This window comes from Triturus cristatus, chromosome 2_1 (assembly GCF_964204655.1).
Source record: "Triturus cristatus chromosome 2_1, aTriCri1.1, whole genome shotgun sequence".
In the NCBI taxonomy this organism is placed as follows: domain Eukaryota; kingdom Metazoa; phylum Chordata; class Amphibia; order Caudata; family Salamandridae; genus Triturus; species Triturus cristatus.
This window is the reverse complement of record NC_140581.1, coordinates 360,309,305-360,335,023: the sequence shown is the minus strand read 5'-3', so window position 1 is coordinate 360,335,023 and position 25,719 is coordinate 360,309,305. Positions and strand designations below refer to the sequence as shown.

The 25,719-nt window shown below is 47.3% G+C and overlaps 2 protein-coding genes across 2 annotated transcripts in view; one reads left to right on the top strand and one right to left on the bottom strand.

Moving 5' to 3' along the window:
• GPX8 (glutathione peroxidase 8 (putative)) overlaps window positions 1–22,421 on the bottom strand; it is a 77,090-nt gene extending 54,669 nt beyond the window's left edge. Inside the window, exons 1-2 of the mRNA XM_085631291.1 lie at window positions 22,095–22,421; window positions 21,211–21,472 (exon numbers count right to left, since the gene is read on the bottom strand). Coding sequence (XP_085487417.1) covers window positions 21,211–21,472; window positions 22,095–22,298 — 466 coding nt within the window. The 5' untranslated portion in view covers window positions 22,299–22,421. The remainder of the gene's footprint in view (window positions 1–21,210; window positions 21,473–22,094) is intronic.
• CDC20B (cell division cycle 20B) overlaps window positions 1–25,719 on the top strand; it is a 322,511-nt gene that overhangs the window by 77,148 nt on the left and 219,644 nt on the right. The window lies entirely within an intron of this gene.

Sequence of the window (25,719 nt, the reverse complement as noted above, 5' to 3'; positions counted from 1 at the left end):
ACTCAAAAGCCACACTTTTAGACTAGGAAGAAAGGATGAAAAGCTGAGCCGGAGGACTTATTTTACAACACGTCTACGAGTGGAACATTAAAATATTAAAGGGGTCGTGTCTCAGCAAACCGTTTCTTCGACATTTTAAACGGCAGCACTTTTGTGGCGTGGCGAGGGAAGGAGACCTCTGCGATCAAAGGACGAGAAGAATAACTGGATACAGCATGCTCTACCAACATATTATTTTGAGCATTTCTCGTACGTGAATTAATTATTTTGGCGCAAAACTTCGAAAGAAGTCATCTTGCAGAGATTTGTATCTCCGCGAGCAGGATTACAAGGATGAACGACAAGTGTCCGGTAGCCACACTAGCACCATAACACGTGCACTCACACCCACTGGACCCGTAGTGTGGGCAGCCACAAACAACCCTGCGGCCTGATGCAAAGTTCTGCTGACATCACAACAGAAATCTGAACCTTTTTTTTATTCTGTAAAACCGGGAGTGGGGAGTGGACCTGGGAGAAGGCGAGAGGGAGAGAAACAGGAGCTACTGAGGAGAGAGGGAAAGGGGGAGAGAAGAAAGAGGAAGAGAAGTGAGAAAATAAGGGGCAGAAGGAAGGGGGCAATCCATAGGAGAGGAAGGAGGGAAATAGGAAACGAGAAATTGAGGAGAGGAGGTCTAGGGAGATGAGAAAGGGGAGGCAGGAAGTAGAGGAGGAGAAAGAAAAATAGGAGAAGGAGGCAGGGAGGGACATTGCGAGAACCACGGGGGGGGGGGAGAGAGGGGTAAAGGGAGAGTGGGTGAGAAGAAGGGGATCGTGGGAATGAGAAAGGAACAAGCGGGAGAAGAATAAAGGGAGAAATGAGAAACAAAGAAAGGAAAGGAGACTTTAGAGGAGGAGACGGGAGAAAAGAGAAGAGCCTGAGGGAGAGACATGTTTATAAGAAGAGCCTGGAGAGAGAGGGAAGGAGAAGCTGGAGAAGAGAGGGAAAACAAGGCAAGATGCACAAAAAGGAGGGTACACGAGAGGAGACCAAGAAACATGTATGGGAGAAAGAGGAGAAACCAGAGGATGGCGGGAGATAGCAGTGTAGAGGAAGAGAAGCATGGAGAGCTACAAGTAGTGGCGGAGGCAGAATGAAAGCAAGGGATGATTGAGTGAGAAGCGGAAGATGGCGCTGAGAGGGGAGAAGCAGATGAAAGAGGACACGAGAGAGAAGAACAGAAGAACGTTCGAGAGATGAGAATGTGCTAACGGAGAACCAAGAGGCAGGAGTCAGGCTATGAACAGAGGGATGGAGTGACGCTGCAAGGGCAGTCCAGGAGGCGTGCCTCGGGCATGGACAGAGGGGGCCGGTGTCACAGTGAGCAGAGAAAGCTGTAACATGTCTACTTCTACACATTGACCCTTCCGAGGAAGCCATACCACAGCCGGCAAATATGTGGTTCCCTCGGCGCTCCAGCATGAGCTAGAGAAGGCTCGTTACAGGAGCCCCTGTGAAAAGAAAACAAGACAAGCCCGGCTTCTAAAGGGTCCGGTGGCGCGCGCGCTTGGCGGGGGCGGGGGAGCGCATTCCAGGCGGGGAAGCGGACCCTTTGAAGTATGATGCTGAGGGCACCAGTGGGCTGAAGCGCTTCCCCAAACGGATTGCATGGCGGCACGATGCACGTGATTATGCGCGTGCTCGCAATGCAATCCACTTTTGGGAGCACTTTGAAATGCCCCTCTTACTAGAGTCTCACAATGCGATTGCGTAAACGCAATAGCTAGGCGAGACCTAAAAATTGAAAGTTTATCTGGGAGTGAGGGGGCCGTTCCACATACTTTGTAGCAGGAACCCCTCTGGTTTAGTTATACCGCTGACACAAGGGTCTCTTCCACAGCCATAGTACTTCTTGCTGTTTAACAGTGGCCTGCCTAGTTTTCACTAGTGTTTGTACTAATCACAGTTTATTTCTGTCATCAACATCCCCTCCTAATCGTGATTTGATATGGCATGTTTCAATATATTTGCAAGCGCGGTTGCAATTGCAAACTATTGATCAGTTAACGACACCTCAAAGGAGGTGGGAACTAATTTGCAGAGGGGGAGATATCCCTTTGGAACACCTTCCCTTTAGTGAGTAGTGTCAGGTGACCTCGAGTGGGGCAGGCAGTGGTCCGGAGGATCAAAGGGGAAACGTTTTATTTTAAAAAACTGTTTTCCATTTGAGACTGCAGACACAGGGATGGTGGGTTGCTGTTCCTTTCAGGCCACCTTCCTGTGTTTCTAGGCAGTCACTGGGGGTTGCAAATAGAGATTTGTTTAATTAATATTTAAACAGGAGGTTGTGCTGAAGTGCCTGCCTACCACACACCAGATATGTTTAAACCATCCCACAACTGTTTGTTGGATCCGCCACCCCTATTCCTCTTGATTTTTTGTAGTTGATGCAGAAGGCTGAGTCCACTTTGAACTGTTTAAGTTCCTCTAAGTGGGGCGGTAAAGAAGAATCTGGGCATGTGGGCGTCTGCGCATGTTATAGACTACAGCAAATCATTTGCAATTAGTTGCAGCTTATTGTGTTCTCTATCCACCATAATCACCTGAATGCCTTGCTATTGATCTTGTCAGCCTGCGGCTCCATCATCAGGGCAAACACCAAGGGTGAAAGTAGACAATACTGTTGTGTCCCCTTGAGCTGAAGACCAGTCTCCATTGACCTTCATTCTTGTGGTAGGTGACAAGACACATAAATAGCCAAAAAGTATGTTATTTATTTCTGTTTTTGAAAAGACTATTCTAAGATATTGCCAATCAACCTTATCAAATGCCTTCCTTGCATCCAGCGAGAGACAGTTTTAGTTTTAGCGGCAAGCCGGTATAGCCCTGTGTCTGTCTATGGCGCACAAACTCAGACTGGTAACCTGCGATCAATAATGGCCAAATTGTGTTAATTCTTGACACTAATTAGGAAGCAAAGATTTTCACATCAACATTTTCTTTTTACATTTTTTAAGAGAAAGGGTGTAAGAAGACTCTTTAAATCCTCTTGTGAAGTCTCCTATGAAAAAAGGCCGGTGTGATACAAAGAATTTTGAAAGGACCACCCACCATCTCTTAGGTTTCCTCCAGCTTTTCCTTCATGGTTGGGGCAGAAGGAAGATATGAGCATATTATATCATTAAAGTGCATCCCTTCCTTAGTCACTGCATAAGCAGCTGTTGTTTAAAACTGATAATTCAACAGAATTATCTAATATGTATGAATTGATAATGGTGGTTCAATGTGCTGTCTTCATCCCTGTGAATTATAGATTTCAACAAAGGTTAAGTCTAAAGAGCTTTATATTACACTTAATATAAAAGATATATAATAGATAACCTAAATTATGGTTCTAGAATGGTATCTTGGGATTCCGGTGAAATGAACAAATCAGTATTCATCAAGTCTCCAAAAGTGGAATGCAGGCAAATAGTTGCAGCTTAAGCGTTCTGTGTTTATCAGGCTTTTGCAGGTAAGGATGTAATATTTGTTCAGTAACAAAGCCGGAGCCATCAACAACCAGGACTAGGGCCACTTTATGATCGATGCAGTGCGCACAATGTAATTTGTTTTATTTATTTATTTATTTATTTCTTTACACACCTCTGTTCGGCCGTATGCCGGAGTTTTCAATCCAAATAACAAACTAACATGTCCACCTCTCAAATTAAATTAATATTTCACTATACTAATTCACCACCTTTATGGATTCCGGAGTAGCGTGCTACTCGCAAATAAAGCGCTTCAACACCCCATCAGAGGTAGCAAGCGCTATATAAATGCAAACGTTTTTCCCTCTTCTATCCCTCCGCTACCCTTCTCAATTCAAATAACTGACTAACATATCCACCACTCAAATTAGTTTCATATTTCACTATACTAATTCACCACTAATCCTTTATGGGTTCCGAAGTAGCGTGCTACTTGCCAAAAAAAAGGCTTCAAAACCCCATCAGGGGTAGCAAGCACTATATAAACGCAAACCTTTTACCCTCTTCTATCCCTCCGCTATCCTTCTCAACCCAAATAACTGACTAATATCCACGACTCAAATTACTTTAATATTTCACTATACTAATTCATCACTAATCCTTTATGGGTTCCTTAGTAGCGTGCTACTCGCTGAAAAAGCGCTTCAACACCCCATCAGGGGTAACTTGAGCTATATAAATGCAATTACAATACAATACAATATTACATATATAATTTGACTAATATTAAAAGGTCTCGGCTAATGTCGGACCTAAAAGTGACTCACTTCTAGGGAAGATATTGGCCTCAATATGTGAACAAATTAAAAATACTGCTCTGACTGTATTAAAATTCAGATACAGTTGTCATCAGTAATGGTGTTCAGAAGTTTCCAGGTCTTAACATGAGCTACAAACAAGCACATTTCTTCACATATTATGGCAAACACCGTCAAATATGTGAAGATTCAACAGAATGCTAGTTTAAGAAATTGTCAGATAACAAAATCCAGTATCTCTGCAACTTAAGAACAAAGATAATTTTGCATTACTTCGGGGATCAATTACAGGAGGGCAATAGAGAGACTTCTTCCAAAAATAGTGATGTCCCACCTGCCCTCCTCCCCATGCTACCACCCCAATTTACAGAGCAGCTGTAGTGTGAGTTTTCTATAGTTTGGACACTACCATACATACATGGCTCCACCTTGGCATTGGTCTGATACCAACATAGATGGCATTGAATGTGCCGCTCAAAGGCAGGGCGGCACTTAGAATGCCATATCCACTGGTGTCCCTTCTGGTTGAGACTGCCATTGAACCCATGGTAGTCCCACAATGCCATTTTTTTAAAGTTCTGGAGAATGTTGAAGAATGTTGGAGAAAATGCTGCAGGGACGGAAAGAGATCCAGAAATTAGAAGTCAACCAGGAAGGACCTCAAGACCTGGCTCATCAACTGAACCACAGTGCCTTCGGCAGATCAGCACCCCTCCCCCCCCCAGCACCTTGAGACCCTTACGGGTGAGTGTTAGAACTGGGGGTCTCTAGTTGGCAGAGGTAGGTACCTTTGACCAAATAGGGACCCTTGCTTCTAGTCAGGGTAAGGGGCTACACTTCTAAAATAACCCCTGCTCACCCCCTTGGTAGCTTGGCACGAGCAGACAGGCTTATCTCAGAGGCAGTGTGTAAAGCAGTTGTGAACACATACAGTAATACAGTGGAAACACTACAAATGGACACCACACCATTTTAGAAAAATAAGTACTCTTTACTAGACTTAACACAAGACAAAAACAACACAAATCCACAATACTGAGATCAAAAATAGACTTTAAAATGGCAGAAATAGCTTAGTTCAATGTAGATGGTAAATGCAACACTTTACTCTCAAAGTACCTTGGATGCGTCACGCAATACAAACAAAAGGGTTGCAGGGAAGGTGATGCGTCGGTTCCTTGCTTTGGAGGAGGTGATGCGTCGGTACCTTACTGCAGCGCAGGGGAGGTGATGCGTTGGTTCCTTACCGGAGAGGAGATGAAGCGTTGGTTTCTTACTATGATCCGGTGCCATGCGACAAGATGGCGCTTCAGTGCGATGTGACGATCCGGTGCGATGTGACAAAATGGCGTCTTGATGTGATGCGACAACGTTGGATGTGATGCGTGCACACCTGACGGCCATGCGGCGAACTCTGTAACTCCTGAGCCGCGACAGGCCCTGCGACATGCTTTTTCAGTGATGCGACGGCGACCTCTGCAGCGGTGACACGCTTCTCATGTGATGCGACACGGTTCGATGATGCGACAGTGAACAGCTGCGGCGGCGGCACGCTTCTTCGTTGATGAGACGGCAACTGCTGCTGCGGCGACACGCTTCTCCTCGTTGCGTAGCGCTTCCAGCTCCCAGCAACACACAGTCTTCTCAGAGGGCCCAAACAACAGTAGGCACCTCTGTGCAGGTAGAATTCCCAGCAAGGGAGTTTAGGGGAGCTGGTGGGGGAGTCGGTATCCCTGAGACTTCAGGCAGGATGCAAGCACAGTTCAAGCCCTTGGAGAATAAGGCACGGAGAAGACAGTATTCTGCTCAGGGTGTGGCGAGTTTGGGGAGGCACAGTTGCGTATATTTTGGTTTGGGGTGTATAGTTTGGTATGGTTGTGTGGTATGATAGGTGGTGGTGTGTGATGGGTTTGGGTGGTGGAGAATGTACTTATGTGAGAAAGCACGTGTCTGTGGCTGTGCTTGATGAGGGATGGATGAGCATCACAATGGCTGAACTACCTGGCTTCGGAAACGTGCTGATATTTATTTAGAAAATGCAAAAAGCTTGTCCAAGGCCCAAATGGACATGAAAGCGCTATACTATATAATTTAGATAATTAGGAAAGATCTAATAAATCCAGAATGCAAATGGGTTGATAAAACAAGCATTTGCAATGCAATAGGTCTCACATTTACGAGAGCTTGAGCTATTGACATTGTAAATGCAGACAGCATAAACTCTTGCAAATGCGAGAACTATTGCATTGCAAATATTTTTTTTGTTGTCAAAGCCCCCATGCCGCACTTTCACATGCGGAAGGCCCATGCCCCTTTCTTTAAAAAAGCTGTGTCTAACAAAAGGTGCGCTATTAAAGTGAAACCGTGACATGGGTGCTTTAACAAAAAAAATGCATCTGCTTGTCAAACAAATGCTTTTTTTTGTAAAAACCTGCATACTTGGGTTTCACTTTAATAGCAGCTGCACACCTTTTCTTAGACACAGCTCTTGTAAAGAAAATGGCACGGTCTTCATGCACGTGAAAGTATGGCATGGGACTTTGACAAAAGAAAATATTTGCAATGCAATAGGTCTTGCATTTGCGAGAGTTTAAGCTATTGCCATTTACAATGCCAATAGCTCAAACTCTCCTAAATGCGAGACCTATTGCATTGCAAAGAAGCTGGCGCCATTGTCCCGGCTGCTTGGAAAGTGAAAGCATGCATGGCGCGCTGAATATAAGGAAAGCACGTCGTGCCTGCAGTAGGGCAAAACCCATTAAAGAAATAGTACTTACAGACGAAATAAAACATACCCTGCAGCAACAGAAGTAAAAGGGCCAGTCCTCATGGGAGGTTTAAAACGAAGACAAGGCGGTACTAAGTAGAGACTAACAAGGTGATTAAGGATTCAGAAGCCAGCATTTACAAAGGACAATGACACAAGCCAATGAAAACTATGGGAGGAGAATGGGCAGAGCTTCAAATCCCTAACTCAATATAGCATGCCTCGCAGCGCATGCGCTGGCCAGGCTCGACCTAAAAACAAGCTATGACAGCAAGGGGTTAAATCTGTCATAGAGTGCAGTAACTGTCATAGGGCGACATGTTTCAGCCTAATATCCTCATAAGAGGTGTGGCAGCCTTTTTCAGAACCTTGTGAATGTTACTACAAGTGTGCGTAACCAAGTGTGAAAAAGAAAAGAAATAATATTAAATACAAAAGCATTGGTTGGAGTGGTATGCCACTGCATTAGCATTGTTCTATTCCTCTAGACTCAGGGTTTCTTTTGTGTTTATTGGTTCTGATTTGGGGAGACAACCCCTGCTGATATTTAAACCTTCTTTTGCCTCTTTTGGTGTTTTATTCTAAGAAAGCCACCACCTGCTCGACCCTTCAAAGTCAGGTTTCCGCGCACTGTTTAGCACGTAGACGCCACTGGTAGAGATCTTAGACAACATAAGACTTTCCCTGGATGATGGACACACAGCAATGCTGATTTTATTGGATCTGTCATCAGCATTTGACACCATCTCTCAAAAGACTGGAAGAGATTGGTTTTGATAGGAAAGCCTTGGGTTGGCTGAAGAATTTCCAGAGTGATCTCACTCACGCAGTGCAGCTAGAGTCCTTTGTCTCCTCAACCATACTCATTATACAGGTGAGTGCCACAGGGATCTGCATTAAGTCCCAATCTCTTTAACATCTATGTAGCACCACTGGCACAAGTGATAAAATCCTATCGTTTTTAGGTCTTCGCTTATGTAGATGACACCCAGCTTGTCAGCAATGGGACCAAATCCGAAGTCCCCTAAAGTATGATACTGAGACTGCATGGATAATATCGCCACATGCAGCAGAATTGGCTGCAACTTAATGAAAGCAAAACAGAGATTGTACTGTTTGGGAAGGCCCACTTGATATGGTCCGAGGACTGGTGGCCGCATAGCTTAGGCATAGCCCCAACTCCGAAAGTAGTGGTGAGAAACCTGGGAATAATGGTTGATGAGACCCTTTCAATGAAGAAACATGTGAACTACATCACGGGTTCATGTTTTGTAATCGTGCACCCTAAGAAAAGTAATATCAGTGGCTATCGCTCCAATCATGAAAATCCCTAGTCTAGGCCCTAATAATTAGTCATCTGGACTATGGGAATGCACTACTGGCTTCTATGAATGAAGGACTGTTCGCAAAACGTCAGGTTGTCCAAAATACTGCGCCATGGTTAGTTTGTCACCTTCTACCTCAGTCGCCCTAAGAACCCATTCTCAGAAGCCTCTACTGGCTGCCCTTAAAAAAGCAATCATGATTTAAACTTCTTTGTTTGGTCCACAAATCCCTTTATGGGAATGGGCCACAATATCTACCGAAAAACTCAAATGCTATGCCTGCACTAGGAGTCTTAAGTCTTGCGGTAAACTTTTGTTACATCCTCGCTGCATCTATACCGCTGTTGAAAGGCTGAGCATTTGTACAATGGCTGGCAGCAGCGGCAGTGGATTCGCAGGGCAAAAAGAGTTACAGTGTCTTACAAGTGCAAAGAGCACAAGCAGAGGTCGCAGCCAGTCAGAGATGTTTTAAGTATGGTCAAATTGGACAACAGCCCAGAGCTCCCACCTTCCCAGGGGTCCCCCATGGAAAGTAAACTTTTTCTCTACTAACTCACCTGTTTCTACTTCCATACCATCGCTGCCTATCCGCACCTCTCCCTCTTGGTTTCACTTTGCCCAGTGACATCTTAAGGATTTTTGGGGGCCCTGGGAGGAAAGACAATTTCAACTGCTTTTGTGTGTAGACTGTTTCTGAAAGTTTGTTTGGCATCATGTAGGCTTCAAAGTTCGCACTTGAACAAACAGGGGGCCCCTAAATACATCTAGCCCGTGCCCCAAAACAACACTGCACAACCTGGCATTTAACATAATGTGTGTGTTTGTAAAGCACGTGTTCACCCAGAAGAGTATCTTGGCACTGAATAACAGATGTTTATTGTTACCCAACTCAATGGTACTCATTTAATCGACCTCAGAAGGATGGAAGGCTAATTGGACCTGCCAGGATTTGACCCTGTGACCCTGAGGTCAAACACAGGCCCCTACAGAGGACGCCAATAGTCCACTAAGCCACCAGACCCGGAGTTGGCAGCGCGGCCTGGCCACATACAATTTACAAAATGAGGACTATCACATTCAGTTGTGATGGAAGAGCTCCCTGGTGGAAATTGTAGTTCCCCAGTTTCAAGTGGCTTCTACGCAGTCGTGCTTGTGGTACGTGGGTTTCCAACTACAGAAAGACTTGGAATAACATGCCAGTTGAATTTTGAAATAGGTTTTCAGTGTTTGATGGGGCATTTAGTTTAAAATGATATACGTAATTAACCGCAGGATTTCTGGTGTTTTGGCCTGCAGGATATATGTAGTTTAACATAAAAAATATCGCTCATGCCATAACGGGTTCAGGCCAAAAGAATCCTGAATTAGTCACACTGTTGTTTTTTTTTTAATTCGTTTTTATTCTTTTCTTAAACAACAGTAACAGTACAAAACAGGCCAAGTAAAGCTCACCCCTCCTCAGAAGCCCTCAGTTTCACAGTATTTATGTTGGTTAGGATGTCACAATGTGAACTATCTTACTAAGATTAATGTCTGCCAGACACTGAGCATGTCTATGATCCTATGTGATGCGTAAGATGACGCATCTTCACAGGCCCAATCAGATTCGGGTCTGCCATGGAACTCTTGGAAAAGTCACCCTAAGATTACCAAAGGTGGCGCCATGATACACTAAAGGCACATTGTGCCACGTACACATCGGAGAGCACGACTTTCATTCAGTAGGGCCGCTCCTGCCAAATCGAAGAGCCGGTAATTATTACAAACTAGCTTTCCAACTGGTCCCTTCCAGCCCCACTGTCCATGCCCCCTCACATCGTTGGAAAAAAAAGGATCGATTTCTCAACAATTATTTAAGGGGGAAAAACAGAAAGGTAATGCATGTCAGCGATGAAATACCTGTTTACATTTTGCATGTGTTACTTCATAAAGCCTTTCCTAACAGTTTTTGCTTTTCCACATGTGGTGTTTATGTAGATTTTTCCACACGAGATAGGGCTCGTGTGTCACGCATATTGTGAACTATGTCTCAAGTTGAGTTCAGGTTGTGGGTATCAGATGTTCATGAGATGGTATTATTGAGAGCTCTGAGGTTGAGGTTAAAGGCAGTGCAAGTTTTTCAGAGTGAGTGTCAGTGGGTCATAAACGTGTTGAACCACATGCTCATTCAGTCCTTGGACTCTCTGCTCAGCAAACAGAGTGATGGTCACATAAAGCGCATCAGAGCCTCGTCAGAGGGAGTAAATGCTTTATAAATGCAATTAGAATACAAAACAATATGTGGCAATTGTAATAACCATTACAAGTGAAAATGGGAGAAGGCAGCATACACAGCAGTTGACATACCGACTGCTCCAAAAGGAAACGAAAATGATGCACTGAAAGAGAAAACAATTCTAAACTGAAAGGGAAGGACAGAGAAAACAAGGCGGGGTAATTCCTCATGGCACTGTGCTGTGTAACCTGAGAGGACTCGACGAGGAGAGGACTGCAGCTGCCAGCCTGCGTGCCGCTGCGTGCGCGCTTGGTGGGGGCGGGGGAGCGGACCCTTTGAAGTGCTCCCAAAAGGCGGATTGCATGGTGGCACGATGCGCGTGATTGTGTGCCTGCTAGCCATGCAATCTGCTTTTTGGGAGCACTTTTCAAACCCCCTTACAATAGTCTCGCTAAAAAGGAACGCTGAGTACTTCAATAGAACAAGATAAATACAAGCATGTCAACTTTAATTGCTAGTAACCCGGGCACAGGCATCTCAATCACTGCCTCTAAAGTTGAACTCAATTACTACAAGCTCATCAGGAAGTATGTGCGGCTGAATGCCTGACAGGGGTGCAAAAGTACAGGGTAAAGGAAGGTAGACTCTTGTCACCCCACACTCTAATCAATGTTTTCCAACATGGCTCGATTTATTGTACAAGGTCTTCAACTAAGATGTTATTATGCATGATGATGTACCGAATTGGTAAACAATTAGTCACCATTTCAAAGATGGACACACTGAAATAGTTAAGGCCTGGCTAAGGCAGGCTAGAAAAAAACAGCAACCATTTGAAGGCCTTAACCTTTCCCCTTGCATAAGAGAACAAAATCAGTTACCAACACAACACACACCATAGTGTTTTTTTTGCCGAATATGAATGTTTATTTCACTCACTGAACTCAGACAATGGGTGTAATACCATCGTGAAATCACTAGGCATGTCATTAAATATTAACATATTATACAGAATGCAGAAACAGGGACAGCCAACCAGATTTCCCCGAATGCGGAATGTGACTGCTGATATTGGACTGCTCTTCCATCAATATAAAAACGCAGTGCTTCTGTTCTGTGTGTTATCAGACATCCGTTGTGAGGACAATAATACTGCCAGCATCACCCTGCAATGGAGGGGGTGAGGCTCAGGCTCCAACAGAACAGACCTCACAAAGGTGCCCACTGGAGGTGCAGTCAGACTGCCCAAAAAAATGCTGCAGACATGCCACCCGGAGAGGTCTGTGAGACTGCCGGGAGCAACCTTCAGGAGCTGTCCACAGGGAAGAGAGTGGTACTGCAACAGCTCAGCCCACTGACAGCACCTACACAGAGGGCAGCAAGGCTGCAACTGCCAAACCTTCTGACACCTCCCTACACGGAGGACACTGAGATTGCACAAAAAAAGTACCCCAGTCTCAGCACACAGAAAGCTAAATGCGACAGCCACAAAGCGGCATGAAGTCTGACACACAAGGAAAGGGCAACAAGACTGCAACAGAGGAGGCTGGAAACAGTTAAACTTGGGGACCAAAGGCTGTCACACGGAAGCCTCCACACAGCTGCTTTGGAGAGTGACGTTCTGTCATAGGGCCACCTTTACACAGCTGTCAACAGAGAGACTGGTCCACAGGCAAATTCACCCCGTTCACAAATCACGACATATGTCTGCTGACAGCTGAGCACATGGAGGACAGCGCAAAGCCACAGAGCAGCCTAGTGGCAGCTGAGCACGCAGAGGACAGCGCGACTGCCACACAACAGGGCAGGAGTGACACAGGAAGTTAAGCATGAGATGGGGAGATGTGCAGAGATGCGGAGGGAAGGGTGTGCGCAAGGGAAGAGCGGGGAGAGGGGAGTTAGGTGGAGAGGGATGACAGAACGCAAAGAGTGCACGATGGGTGTGATAGAGGGTGGAATATAAAGATGGGAGAACGCGAGGAGAGGAGATGGAGGGATATGTGTGAGGGAATACGAGGAAGAGGAAAGCGAGAGAATAAAAATAGAATGACGAGACGGCGCGTGGAAAAGGGCGATATACAACAGAGCGAGAAAGAGAAGAAAGGGTGTGTGCTGGAAGAGAGAATGGGGTTGAAAAGACAGTAAGAGAGATGAGAAGGTGGCGATGAGCTGGGATAGTGCTATGGAGAGAGGGGGGAAAACAGGAAGAAGAGGCAAGAGATGACAAGAGTAGACAAAGAGATAACAAGCTTTTATTTTACAAGATCATTTTAGTAACAATCGTGAAACCCTAAACACTTCCATTTAAAACAAGCATTGGCATAGCCAATAGGTCTTGCCTTTGGGACCTTATAAGTGTTTAGCCATGCAACACTTGATGTTGTTGCACCGTGGATATTGTGCTGGATAACTAAACACTTATAAGTTCCCAAAGGCGAGGTGTAGGGGCTTTATGCAGCTTGAAGATCACTTCAGTGTATAAATAACAAGCGCGCGCGCCTGGCGCGGCAGCAGGGAGAGGGTAGAGAGGAGGGGGCCTGCGCCGGTTTCCCTTGCAGGAGCGAGAAGGAACCATCTGTCAAAGCTCGCTCCCGCAAGGGAATCGTCAAACGTGCACACGTTGCCATTGAAGGCGATGCAAAGTGTGTACGTTTTTGGCTGAAAAGGCGAATCGATTGCTAAAGGTCTCCTTCCTATGTAGCGCATGCGCGCTGCGTAGGCGAGGCCTAAAAACAAGCTGCAGCGCTGCCTACCTAATACAAGCATTACATGGATGCGAAAAAACAGATGGCCCCTGCGTGCGCAGACTCGGAACGAAAACAAGACAAGTAACCTGAGACTGCTAATTATAACCAGATGGCCCGACAAAGATAAGAATTTGCTTTGCGACAGCTGCAAAGCAGACGACCCTGTCCGGAAAGGCTGGACGAAAAGGCGGCAACAAAAAACCCTCATTTTCAATGGCAGCCTACCGTTTAGCAAAAACAGTGATGTCAGCTAATCAAAATGAGGGGTGAGGCTTCAAGTCCCCTTCTCAAATCTACTCTTTCACTCTTTCGCTACAACCCAATGGTGCCAGGTCTATCACGTGTCCCTTCTAGCTGAAATGTGGGGAGAACTACCCACCCCTTGGGAGTTCTCTTCACCAAGGCAGAAAATCTGGACAGACCATCATCATTGGCGAGCTCTGTACCAGGGCGGTGTTCCACCGTGAAGTCCATCCCATGTAGGGAAATGGACCACCTCAACAGCTTTGGATTCCCACCCTTCATCTGCATCAACCATCTGAGGGGCCTGTGGTCTGTCTGAACCCGGAAGTGAGTCCCAAACAAGTATGGTCTCAACTTCTTCAGTGCCCAGACCACAGCAAATGCCTCACGCTCAATCTCACTCCACCTCTGTTCCTGTGGAAGTAACCTCCTACTGATGAAGGCTACAGGTTGGTCGAGGCCCTCCTCATTTATCTGTGAAAGAACAGCCCCTACACCATGCTCTGAAGCGTCTGTCTGTACAATGTACTCTTTAGAGAAGTTGGGCACCAGAAGCACGGGTGCCGTGCACATGGCAGTCTTCAGGGCATCAAAAGCTTTCTGACAGGTGTCAGTCCAGTTCACTTTCTTGGGCTGCTTCCTGGAAGTCAGCTCTGTCAAGGGTGCAACAATGCTGCCATACCCCTTGACAAACCTCCTGTAGTACCCAGTGAGTCCTAAAAAGGCTTTCACCTCTGTCTGGGTCTTGGGGGGTTCCCAAGCCAGGATGGTCTCAATTTTGGGCTGTAGGGGCGCCACCTGGCCGCTCCCAACCTGGTGTCCCAAGTACACCATGGAACCCTGCCCGATCTGGCACTTACTCGCCTTGATCGTGAGGCCTGCTCTCTGCAGTGCCATCAACACTTCCCAGAGGTGGCGCAGATGTTCTTCCCAACTGGCGCTGAACACTGCAATGTCATCCAGGTAGGTGGCGCTGAAATCCTCCAGTCCAGCCAACATCTGGTTGACCAACCTCTGAAAGGTGGCAGGGGCATTCTTCATCCCAAAGGGCATAACCCAGAATTGGTAGTGCCCATCTGGTATGGAGAATACTGACCTCTCTCTTGCCCCATCAGTTAAGGTGATATGCGAGTACCCAGACGTTAGATCAAACGTGCTGAGATACTGGGCAGCCCCTAACCGATCAATGAGCTTATCAGCTCTGGGGATGGGGTGTGCATCTGTCCTGGTGACTGAATTCAGCCCTCGGTAGTCCACACAGAACTGGAGTTCTGGCGTGGCACCCGGTGCGGTAGCCTTCGGGACCACGTCCACTGGGCTGGCCCAAGGACTGTCAAGAGGACTCAATTACCCCTAAGGCAAGCATCTTGGACACCTCCTCCTTGATGCAAGCTCTCACCCTGTCAGTCACTCTGTAAGTTTTGTGCTTAACAGGAGGACTGTCTCCAGTGTCTACATCATGGACACACCAATCGGTGACACTGGGAATCCGGGAGAACAAATCAGAAAACTGTCCCAACAACTGTCGTCAGTCATTCAGCTGCTCAGGTGTCAGGGTGGAAGAGAGGTTTACACCATCCACTGACCCATCTTACTCTGTTGCAGACATGAGGTCAGGAAGAGGCTCGGTCTCCTCCTCCATTCCATCATCTGTCGCTAGGAGCATGCCCACTTCGGATCTCTCTAAGTGGGGCTTTAAGCGGTTGACATGTAGGACCTGCAAAGGGTTTCTTGGAGACCACAAGTCTACCAAGTAGGTGACATCACTCTTGCGTTCCACCACCTTAAATGGTCTGGTCCACTTATCCTGGATCGCACAGGGCTCCACGGGGGCCATGACCCAAACTTTCTGACCATGTTGAAGCTCAATCAGAGTGGCATTCTGATCGTACCATCGCTTCATCTCTTCCTGGCTGGCTTCCAGATTCGCCTGGGCGAGTTGCCTGAAACGCCGTGTTTGGTTTCTGAAGGCCAGCATGTAACTATATACATCCTGGGGAGGTTTCCTGGGAGCCTGCTCCCAGCCTTCCTTTATCAAACTCGGAGGTCCTCTTACAGGGTGACCATAGAGTAGTTCAAAGGGGCTGAACCCTAAGGACTTCTATGGCACCTCTCTGTAAGCAAAGAGAAGGCATGGCAAGAGGACATCCCACTTATGCCTCATAGGTTCCTCAAGACCCATAATCATGCCTTTGAGGGTTCGGTTGAATCTCTCAACCAGCCCATTACCTTGGGGGTGGTAAGGAGTGGTGAACTTATAAGTTACCCCACAATCCTGCCACAGGGACTTCATATACTTGGAAATGAAGTTTGCATCACGGTCTGACACCACCTCTCTGGGGAACCCCACACGGGAGAAAATCCCCATCAACGCACGACCCACCATGGGGGACGTCACCGACCGGAGAGGGATGGCTTCCGGGTACTGGGTGGCATGGTCCACCAAGACCAGGAGGAACCTGTTGCCCATGTCTGTCTTGGGATCCAGAGGCCCCACAATGTCAATACCCACCCTTTCAAAGGGGGTGCTGACCACAGGGAATGGCTGGAGAGGAGCCTTGTGCTTCCTCCCACTGTTCCCACTTGCCTGGCAAGTCTGACAGGTCCTGCAATAAGTGTCTGAACTCTTGCACATTTGGGGCCAATAAAAGTGGGTGACAAGCCTTTCAAAGGTCTTCTCCTACTCCAAATGTCATGCTAAAGGTACAACATGAGCCAGCCCCAGTAGGAAGGCTCTGAAGCGCTGGGGTACCACCAGCACACGGGCTGACCCAGGCTCAGCAACCTTAGGCTCACTATACAGGAGACCATTCTCCCAGTAGATCCAATGTGATCCAGACTTATCACTTGCTGCCTGGTTTGCAGCCTGTTGCCGCAAACCCACAAGAGAAGGGGATTTTTATTTTGCTCCTCACAGAACTCTTCCCTGGAGGGTCCTTTCTGCTGCCAATGGGTCAGCTCAGGCAGGTCCCCCAGTTCAGCTACCTGCTCACCTGTAGGTTCCAGGGCATCCCCCTCAAGGTCTGCCTCCTCCTGGACCATGGGAACTGTGGGGTAGGCTGGAAACCCTTCCTTTAGTTCCCTTGAGGATTCATTTGGGGCCCTTTCTGGAACTCCCTCTGTTTACCCTTGTCCCCCCACTCTTCTGCTAGTGACCCTGCCCACCTTTGGTGAAGTCTCCCACGTGACCCTTGTGGACCCGGGTACTCACTCAGCGGTCCGCCTTCCTAGGGTTAGTCAGCTTGCTATCAATAAGGTGCTGGTGTAGCTCTGGAAAACAAGTATTTGACCACTGCTCCCATGCAATCAAATCATAGAGCGCTTCAAAATCATTCACTTTGCTACCCTTCACCCAACCATCCAATGCTCTGCCAAAGAAAGAAACATATTCTACCCAAGTGCTAGACTCCAGTTTCTTACAATTCCTAAACCTTTGTCTATAAAGCTCAGGGGTCAACCCATATCTGGACATTAAGGCCTCTTTCATGTGTACATAAGAATTCTGATTTTCAGAATGCAAATTTAATAAGGTGTCCCGCCCATCACTTAGGAACTGCCCCCACAACCCCGCTGCCCAATCCTTCTCAGGGACCCGGTGGGAGGTCATAGCTACCTCATAGGCCTTGAACCATTGCCAAATATCTTCATTCTTATAAAACTCCTTAATAACATCCTTGGGAATGAACACTCTTGTTTCTACAAGCACGGATGGTGTGCTGCCACGAGAGGGAGTAATTTCTAAACTCTTGGCTTTCAATTCCAACTCCCTCAACATCCTCTCATGCTCTAAATGCATCCTCTTTTCCTCCAAGGCTAACTTCTTATTCTCTAACTCCATCTGACCACCCTTCTTGAGCTTGGCTAGTTCCATCTTATGCATTCTATCTCTTTCCCTGTCCTCCAGCTCCTCTGGGGACAGGCCATTTGAAGAAACACTGCTGCCTGGCCTTGAAGGTACTTTCTCCCCGGTCAGGCCCAATGGCCCATCCAGCTGCCCATCTGCATTCTCTGCCTCCTCCCTAGGCTCTTCAGGATGCTCAATAGCATTTCTTGATTCCAACTAGGCCCTCAGCGCATTTTGGAACTCTTCCTTCTTTGTGATGCCTTTCAGAGGGATTTTAAATCTTTTGCAGAAGGTTTTAAGCTGTAGCACAGTGTAGGTATCTACCCTATCTTCTTCAAACTGTAGATCCATAGATGCGTTAGATGCTGCTTTGCTCATGGTGAAAACAGTTGGTAGTTCTCAAAAAGCAAAAAGAAGTTCCAAGGAAAATTCTACCAAAAGGTATGTGGTCGCGTTATGGTCTGCACTCACTAGTAGTGTACACCAATCATTGTATATGAGTCACAAATGCAAGTCTAAATCCTCACCGCTGACCACCAATGTTAGAACTGGGGGTCTCTAGTTGGCAGAGGTGGATACCTTTGACCAAATAGGGACCCTTGCTTCTAGTCAGGGTAAGGGGCTACACTTCTAAAATAACCCCTGCTCACCCCCTTGGTAGCTTGGCACAAGCAGACAGGCTTATCTCAGAGGCAGTGTGTAAAGCATTTGTGAACACATACAGTAATACAGTGAAAACACTACAAATGGACACCACACCAGTTTAGAGAAATAAGTAATCTTTACTAGATTTAGCACAAGACCAAACGACAAACATCCACAATACTGTAATCAAAAATAGACTTTAAAATGGCAGAAGTAGCTTAGTTCAATGTAGATGGTGAATGCAACACTTTACTCTCCTAGGGCCATATGTAGGAAGCCAAATACCGGTCGGTAACGACCGATTTTTGGTAAATATCCCGTTACCGACCGGTATTTAGGCATTTGCTATGTAGGGGGCATATTTCAGGATTCAGTAAAATTACCGAATCGGTAAAATTACCGAATCGGTAAAATTACTGATTCGGTAATTACCGAATCCTGAAATGAGATGTAGGAAACACTCTAATGAGTGTTGTGTAGGAATTAGAATTCGGTATTTACCACCAAATATAGGTTGGTGATAAATACCGAATACATTGCAAAAAGCAATATTTTGCTGAAATAAGAGTGCCATGTGGCAGACATACATGCCCTTAGGGCATGTATGTCCGCCACATGTGCACACATGCAGGAATCAGGGGTGCAACAGGGTGTCAATGTGACACCCTGCCACCCTTGAATGTGCTCCCCCCATTACCGAATCGGTATTTACCGATTCGGTAATGAGGCATACCTTCCCATTGATTCCTATGGGCCTCCAGGCCCATAGGAATCAATGGGAAGGTATGCCTCATTACCGAATCGGTAAATACCGATTTGGTAATTACCGAATTTCTCTGAATCGGTAACATTTACCGAATTATTACCTACATACAATTTACCGATTCTTAAATACCGAATCGGTAAAATTCGGTACTTAAGAATCGGTAAATTGTATGCCACCTACATATGGCCCAAAGTACCTTGGATGCGCCACGCAATACAAACAAGAGGGTCGCAGGGAAGGTGATGCGTCGGTTCCTTGCTTCGGGGTAGGTGATGCGGCAGTTCCTTACTACAGCACAGGGGAGGTGATGCGTCGGTTCCTTACCGGAGAGGAGGTGAAGCGTCGGTTTCTTACTGCGATCCGGTGCTATGCGACAAAATGGCGTCTTGATGCGATGCGACAACGTTGGATGTGATGCGTGCATGCCTGACAGATGTGCGGCAAACTTGGTAACTTCTGAGCTGCGACAGGCCCTGCGACACGCTTCTTCAGTGATGCGACGGCGACCTCTGCGGCAGTGACACACTTCTCCGGTGATGCGACACACTTCGTCGATGATGCGACAGCGAACAGATGCGTTGGCGACATGCTTCTTCGGCGATGAGACGGCAACTGCTGCGGCGGCGACATGCTTCTCCTCATTGAATCGCGCTTCCAGCTCCCAGCGACACGCAGTCTTCTCAGAGGCCCAAACAACAGTAGGCACCTCTGTGCAGGTAGAATTCCCAGCAAAGGAATTCATGGGAGCTGATGGTGAAGCCTTGTATCCCTGAGGCTTCAGGCAGGAGGCAAACACAGTTCAAGCCCTTGGAGATTCTTCTTCAAGATTGCAAAAGTACACACAAAGTTCCTTTTCTCATTTCCTTGGCAAAGGGTTGTCTTGATTCCCAGAAGTGATCTAAAGTTCTGGGGTCTGGGTTCCCCTTTTTATACACACAAATCATTTGTCTCTGAAGGCAGAGAGTGTCTGTACCTAGTCCAAACCACTTCTGAGAGCATTCTGCCAGTGCACAACTTCTTCCTTTGTCAGTGTGGGCCAGGGCCATCAGACGCACCACAGGAGGTAGAGCCAGCATTGTGGAAGGCAGGCACAGCCCTATTCAGGCCCAGGTGCTACTCCTCCCACCACTCCTCATGCAGACAGGTCTATTCAGCCTTGTGCTGACTCAACCTGTCTCCTGGAGCCACCCAGCCCCTGTCACTCACAAACCAGACATGGAATACACAACCTAGCAGAGGCATGCTTGGATGGTTAGGCAAGAAAATATCTACTATCTAAAAGTGGTAATTTCAAACACAGAATGTTAAAACCAACTTTACTAAAAGATGTATTTTATCATTCTGTGTTCAGGCATACTACATTTGTTTTTCTACCATGTTCCCTGGGTCAGTTAGGATTATAAGATGTTATAATCAAACTGCCCATTCTGGCCTATGGGGACAGGTAGCCATGCAATAGTGAAAAACGAAAATGGCTGTAATTCACTATCAGGACATGTCACACACATCAGGGAATGTCCTACCGTTTACATACAATGCACCCTGCCCTTGGGCCTACTTTAGGGGTGACTAAAACATAGAAAATGGAAGGTTTAGGGCCTGGTAAGTGGGTGCACTTACCAAGTCAACATGGCAGTACTCGACTGCACACAGGGTCTGCAATGGCAGGCCTGAGCCACATTTTACAAGCTGCTTCTGTGGGTGGCACAAGCCCACCAGCAGCATTTGATTTACAGGCCCTGGGCACACATGGTGCACTGTACTAGGGGCTGACAAGTAAATCAAATAAGCCAATGATGGAGTCACTAATCCAATACAACAATTTACAATAGGGAGCACTTGCACTGTGGCCTTGAATAGCAGAGGCACAGTGCCCAAAAGCATTTAGACCAGCAAAACATACAGCAAAAACACAGGAGGCAACAGCAAAAAAAATGGGAGACCCACGCCAATGGTGGCAGGTCTAACAGTGAGCAGTTGCGCTTTATAAGTCACCTGATTGATTGATTGACATAAGTGACTGACAGCAGTTCCACCATGCTGTCTTGACACGATGAACCTTGCGCCATCTTTCAGCTAAATAATGCCACTGCTGCCATCTGGCATCTACCTCACCAAACTTTGAATGAGGGCCTTAAACAGGCGCGTACAGCCAAGCTGATATGATGGCTCCGTGGACTTCCAGCACACATGTTCAAACTCTGTGTAAGCAATCACTAAAAGAAGCGTGCAATTGTTTTCCAAATTAATTCTTAGTAACAAAAATGTGAATAAACTAGTATTTTTCCCTTTTAAAATATATCAGAAAACACACGTGTGGGGCTTGCACGATTCGGACACATGTAGGATATTAACCGGAAGCAGGTGGTGTGTTTGGAGTCAGTTACCTGTAAGGAATCTGAAGGCCGGCTCGGCTTCCGTCCCCAGAATCTTAATCTTGCTGAAGATGGGAAAGGTGGCCGCGTGGTTCCCGGAGGCGAAAGCTGCGATCTGCTGGTTCGAGCCTGGCTCCGACTCTCCAAACTGATTGCAGGGAAAGGCCAGGACTGTAAAGTGGGAGGGGCCGAGCTCTCTGTGCAGCTCCTGCAGCTCCCTGTAGCTCCTTTCTGTGTGCTGACATTTGCTAGCCACGTTTACAACCAGGGAGGCCTGGGGGGAAAGAACGGGGTTAGTAACTCTAGAGAAACTCATGAACATCATACCCCACCTCGGGCTGTAAAGCGAACACACACAGCTAAACATACATAACTGAAAATGCAGTTGTAAAGTTCTATAGCTTAATGCTATGGAGGCAAAGTTTTCTAATCAAGCGCTTTAACACCATGTCAGGAGTAGCGAAGCGCTATATAAATGCAATTACGATACGATTTAATCTTCACATAGACAATGCTACCAGCGAGACGTTCTGTTTTATTTACAGGGTAACTTTATAAAACCTACTAAACTGACAGCATTGTAGAAAAAGTTTATCAGCATTATCCCAAGTGCATTCATTCAATTTCCTTTATTATTTGCTTTTAAGAGATATTTCAAGCACATACGGAATCACACTCTACCCCTGTCCGATGGAACCCCATCTTCTCCGAAAGTGCTACGTGTCAGATTTTTTTTTCATATCACGAAAACTGGAGGTAAAAGGAACCACGGCTGGGCTTTTACTTTGTCCACTGCGTACATCGGATAGTTATATCAAGCGCTTGGCTTTCCAACACAAGTGACGTTAAACAGATGCGCGTTTAGCAGCTCTCAGCCTCAGATGGAAACGACTTACTTTGCCCCGATACCGCTCCAGAGAGACGATCCGTCCTTTCAGATCCTTCACTTCAAAAGAATAAAAATCCTTCCTTTTCGGCTTCGAGAACTTGAGCTGCAGCAGGCACAGTAGCGCCGTGCACAGCAGCATGGAGAGGAGAACCAGGAACATCCTGGCTTTGGGGATGGAGTGCTTCAGTGGAAGAGTCGGGAGGGCCTCCATTTTGGTGCGTTGCTAGGGGTGTCTGGGCAGGCCCAGAATGTGAGCAGGGCCGGGGAGGAGGGCTGTAACACGAGCCCCCTGCCCCGCGCTTCAGCAGCTAGGGCGCGTAGTCCTCGGCGAGCAGACAGATGTGATGAGCTGCTGCTCGCACCACGCAAGTGATAGGCTGTCACAGCTGTCTGTACGAAAGGGGAGGGGCATGAATCCCAGTCCTTCCTCCCTCCCTTCTTTGCATCTGGCACTTGGGATCCTGCGCAATAAGGGGAGATCAAAACTACAAGTATCTGAATACAGTGTTTAATTTGTGGCTGTGGCTGGTTTTATTTTTTCTCAGCAGACTGATTCAGAGCAAGAGAGACAAAGACTAGAAAGAAGGAGGAATTGAAAGAAGGAACACCGGAAAAATAAACAAAGAAAGAAGGATAACTAAGCTTGTAGCCTGAAGTAAAGAGGCAGGACTTGTAGGATGGTGGATAAAAAGTGGCATGAGGTGGAATTGTAACTGGGCTAAGTTGGTATTTGCCAACCCTTACTTCGGAAGCGCTGCCAGAGGACTCCGAATTAAAATATTGCTCCTGCTCAGGGCACAAGTCCTAAACAAGCATTTACAATGCAGTGGTCTCGGCATTGTTAAAGTTAGAGCTATTGGCATTGCACATGACATTATTTTTGTTTATGTTTTTGTTTTTAAAACATTTAAAGAAACAGCATTGTTATTTACAATGGCAATAGCTTAATCTCTCTCAAATGCGAGACCTATTGCATTTGCACCCACACACAGCCCACACACACAAAGCCACCCACACACACAGAGCCACCCACACAGAGCCACCTACACAGAGCTATTCACATAGAGCAACCCACACACGCTGCTGCTGTGTCACAGATAATAAAGTGTCATATTTTTCCCGGAACTATGACTGTTGTGAGAGGAAATTCACCGCGTGCACAGTGTGGGAATACGTGATCCACTTGTCAAAGGGACACCGTTTTAAGATTGTTTGGGAACCTTTTACTGTCAACAAATGAACATTATTATTGAAAGATGTATTAGATTAATTTTGCTTTAAAAATAAAAATAAAGTATTGCTGACAATATAGCTAGCGAACATCCTTTTTCCATGCAAATGCGGGGCCCTGTTACACGTTCCCCCAAAGTGTATGGTTTTGAGTTCCTCGACCAGTATCCCCTTAACTTGTACTGGCACTTCGGAAACCGCCACACGGTTGTGGTGGCTGGAGAGGGGGGGGGAGGGATGTTGCTCTCTGATCTGTACATGCTTTTAGCCCCTAGGTGACCAAACTTGGTGGCTTAAACTGAACCCAGCTCTTCTATGAGAGGATAGACGCCATTGCACGAGGAGCGAGACACGCCTGTCAGTGGGGCTGACCCCCACGAGCGGGGCCTGGTGAGGACCAGCAGGAACCGAGAGAGAGATTGAAAGTGGAGGGGATGAGGTCAGTCGGCTAGACTGCCGACTTTGGTGTTGGAAACCAGGGTTTGAGACTCGGGGTCACGTCCACATCCTGTGATACTGGGCAAATCACTTAATCTCCCCGTGCCTGAATGTGTAATGTAAATACGGTGCTCGTGTAAAGCGCTCCAATACCTTCGGGTCGAGTTCGCGCTATATAAATATGCAACAACAACAAAAAAAAACTCCAAAAAGTGGAAGATGTTGGGGGAATGTGTGGACGACGGGGAAGCGGTCAGGCTGGGAGGGAGGGTAACAGAGCAGGGGCGACTGGGGACGGTGGAGAGAGGCTGGAAAGAGGATGGGAGAGAGATCTGAGGACTGCGGAGAGAGGATGGGTGAGAGATCTGAGGTCTGTGGACTGAGGCAGAAGACGAGGGGCAGAGTAGACAGACACCGAGTGAGATGTGAGAGAGGTCAACAGGCTCCGAAGGTGCGAGTCGGGGCGGAAGATCTGCCGACTGTGGAGTGAGAATGGAAGGGAGAGATCTGCGGTCTGTGAGCAGAGGCAGATGATGGGCTGAGAGAGATCCTGAGTGAGAAGAGAGACCTGCGGGCTCCGGAGTGGCTTGTCAGCAGAGGGAAGGAGATCTGTGGACTGTGAAGAGAGGCTTAGAAGAGGATGGGTGAGAGATCTGTGGTCTGTGGGCTGAGCACAGAGTTAGTGAGAAGATGCTGGAAAGGAGATCAGGAGGATCCCATTGAAGAGGATGGGAGGGAGATCTGCTGTGGGCAGTGAGAGGAGATGAGTACAGAGTTAGTGAGAAGAGAGGCTACCAGAGAACAGCAGACGGGAAGGTCTGGGGTCTGCCGAGGGATGGAAAAGGGTGTGTGACTGGGAACTGCAAATTGTGGACAATAAAAGGGGTGGTCTGCGGACAGTGGACAGAGGAAGCCGCTGGCTGAGCAACAGATACAGGACTGGAGCGGTAGCACAAAACTAAAAACAACAGCCCCTATAATTAGGAGGTTGTTGTGGGTGGGGGCGGGCCGCTTTCACTTACCCGTGTGTTACTGTGACCTCGACGTTCTCAAGCCAGCTTCGGCACAGTGGGCTTCGGCTCGATCAACTGTGCGCCCGTCCTGTGACCGAGGGAGCCGCCGTGAGAACAGAACCAAAGCACTCTCCACCAACAAAAGGACACGAATAGCGTTCTCCAAAGCCACCTATGAGAGGCTACCAGAGAACAGCAGGCGGGAAGGTCTGGGGTCTGCCGGGGGACGGAAAAGGGTGTGTGACTGGGAACTGCAAATTGTGGACAATAGAAGGGGTGGTCTGCGGACAGTGGACGGAGGAAGCCGCTGGCTGAGCAACAGATACAGGACTGGAGCGGCAGCACAAAATTAAAAACAACAGCCCCTATTATTAGGAGGTTGTTGTGGGTGGTGGCGGGCCGCTTTCACTTACCCGTGCGTTAGCGTGACCTCGACGTTCTCAAGCCGGGCTTCGGCACAGTGGGCTTTGGCTCGATCAACTGTGCGCCCATCCTGTGACCGAGGGAGCCGCCATGAGAACAGAACCAAAGCACTCCCCGCCAACAAAAGGACACGAAAAGTGTTCTCCAAAGCCACCTATTTTTTTGTGTGCATATTTATATAGCGCGAACTCGATCAGAAGGATCAACAAGCGCAGCCTTCGGTAGCCGAGACCTAATAAACACGAGAAGGTCCCTGTAAAATAATAAAAACACGCCCACCAGTGTAAAAGGGACGGGCTTAAAAAAGAGAAAGAAGCGAAAAAACACACCCCTGAATCCGAAAAAGACGGGGCTTGTTTCGACAGACAAAGCTCTTCTCCAATGGCTGACCAGCATTTAAGAGGCCAGCCAATGGAGAAGAAGGGCGGGTTCAAGCCCCACTACTGAAAAACGTTAAATCTCGCAAGTGAGACTGCGCAAGCGTAGCCTTCGCTAGCTGAGACCTAATAAAGAAGTGGGGGTACTAAC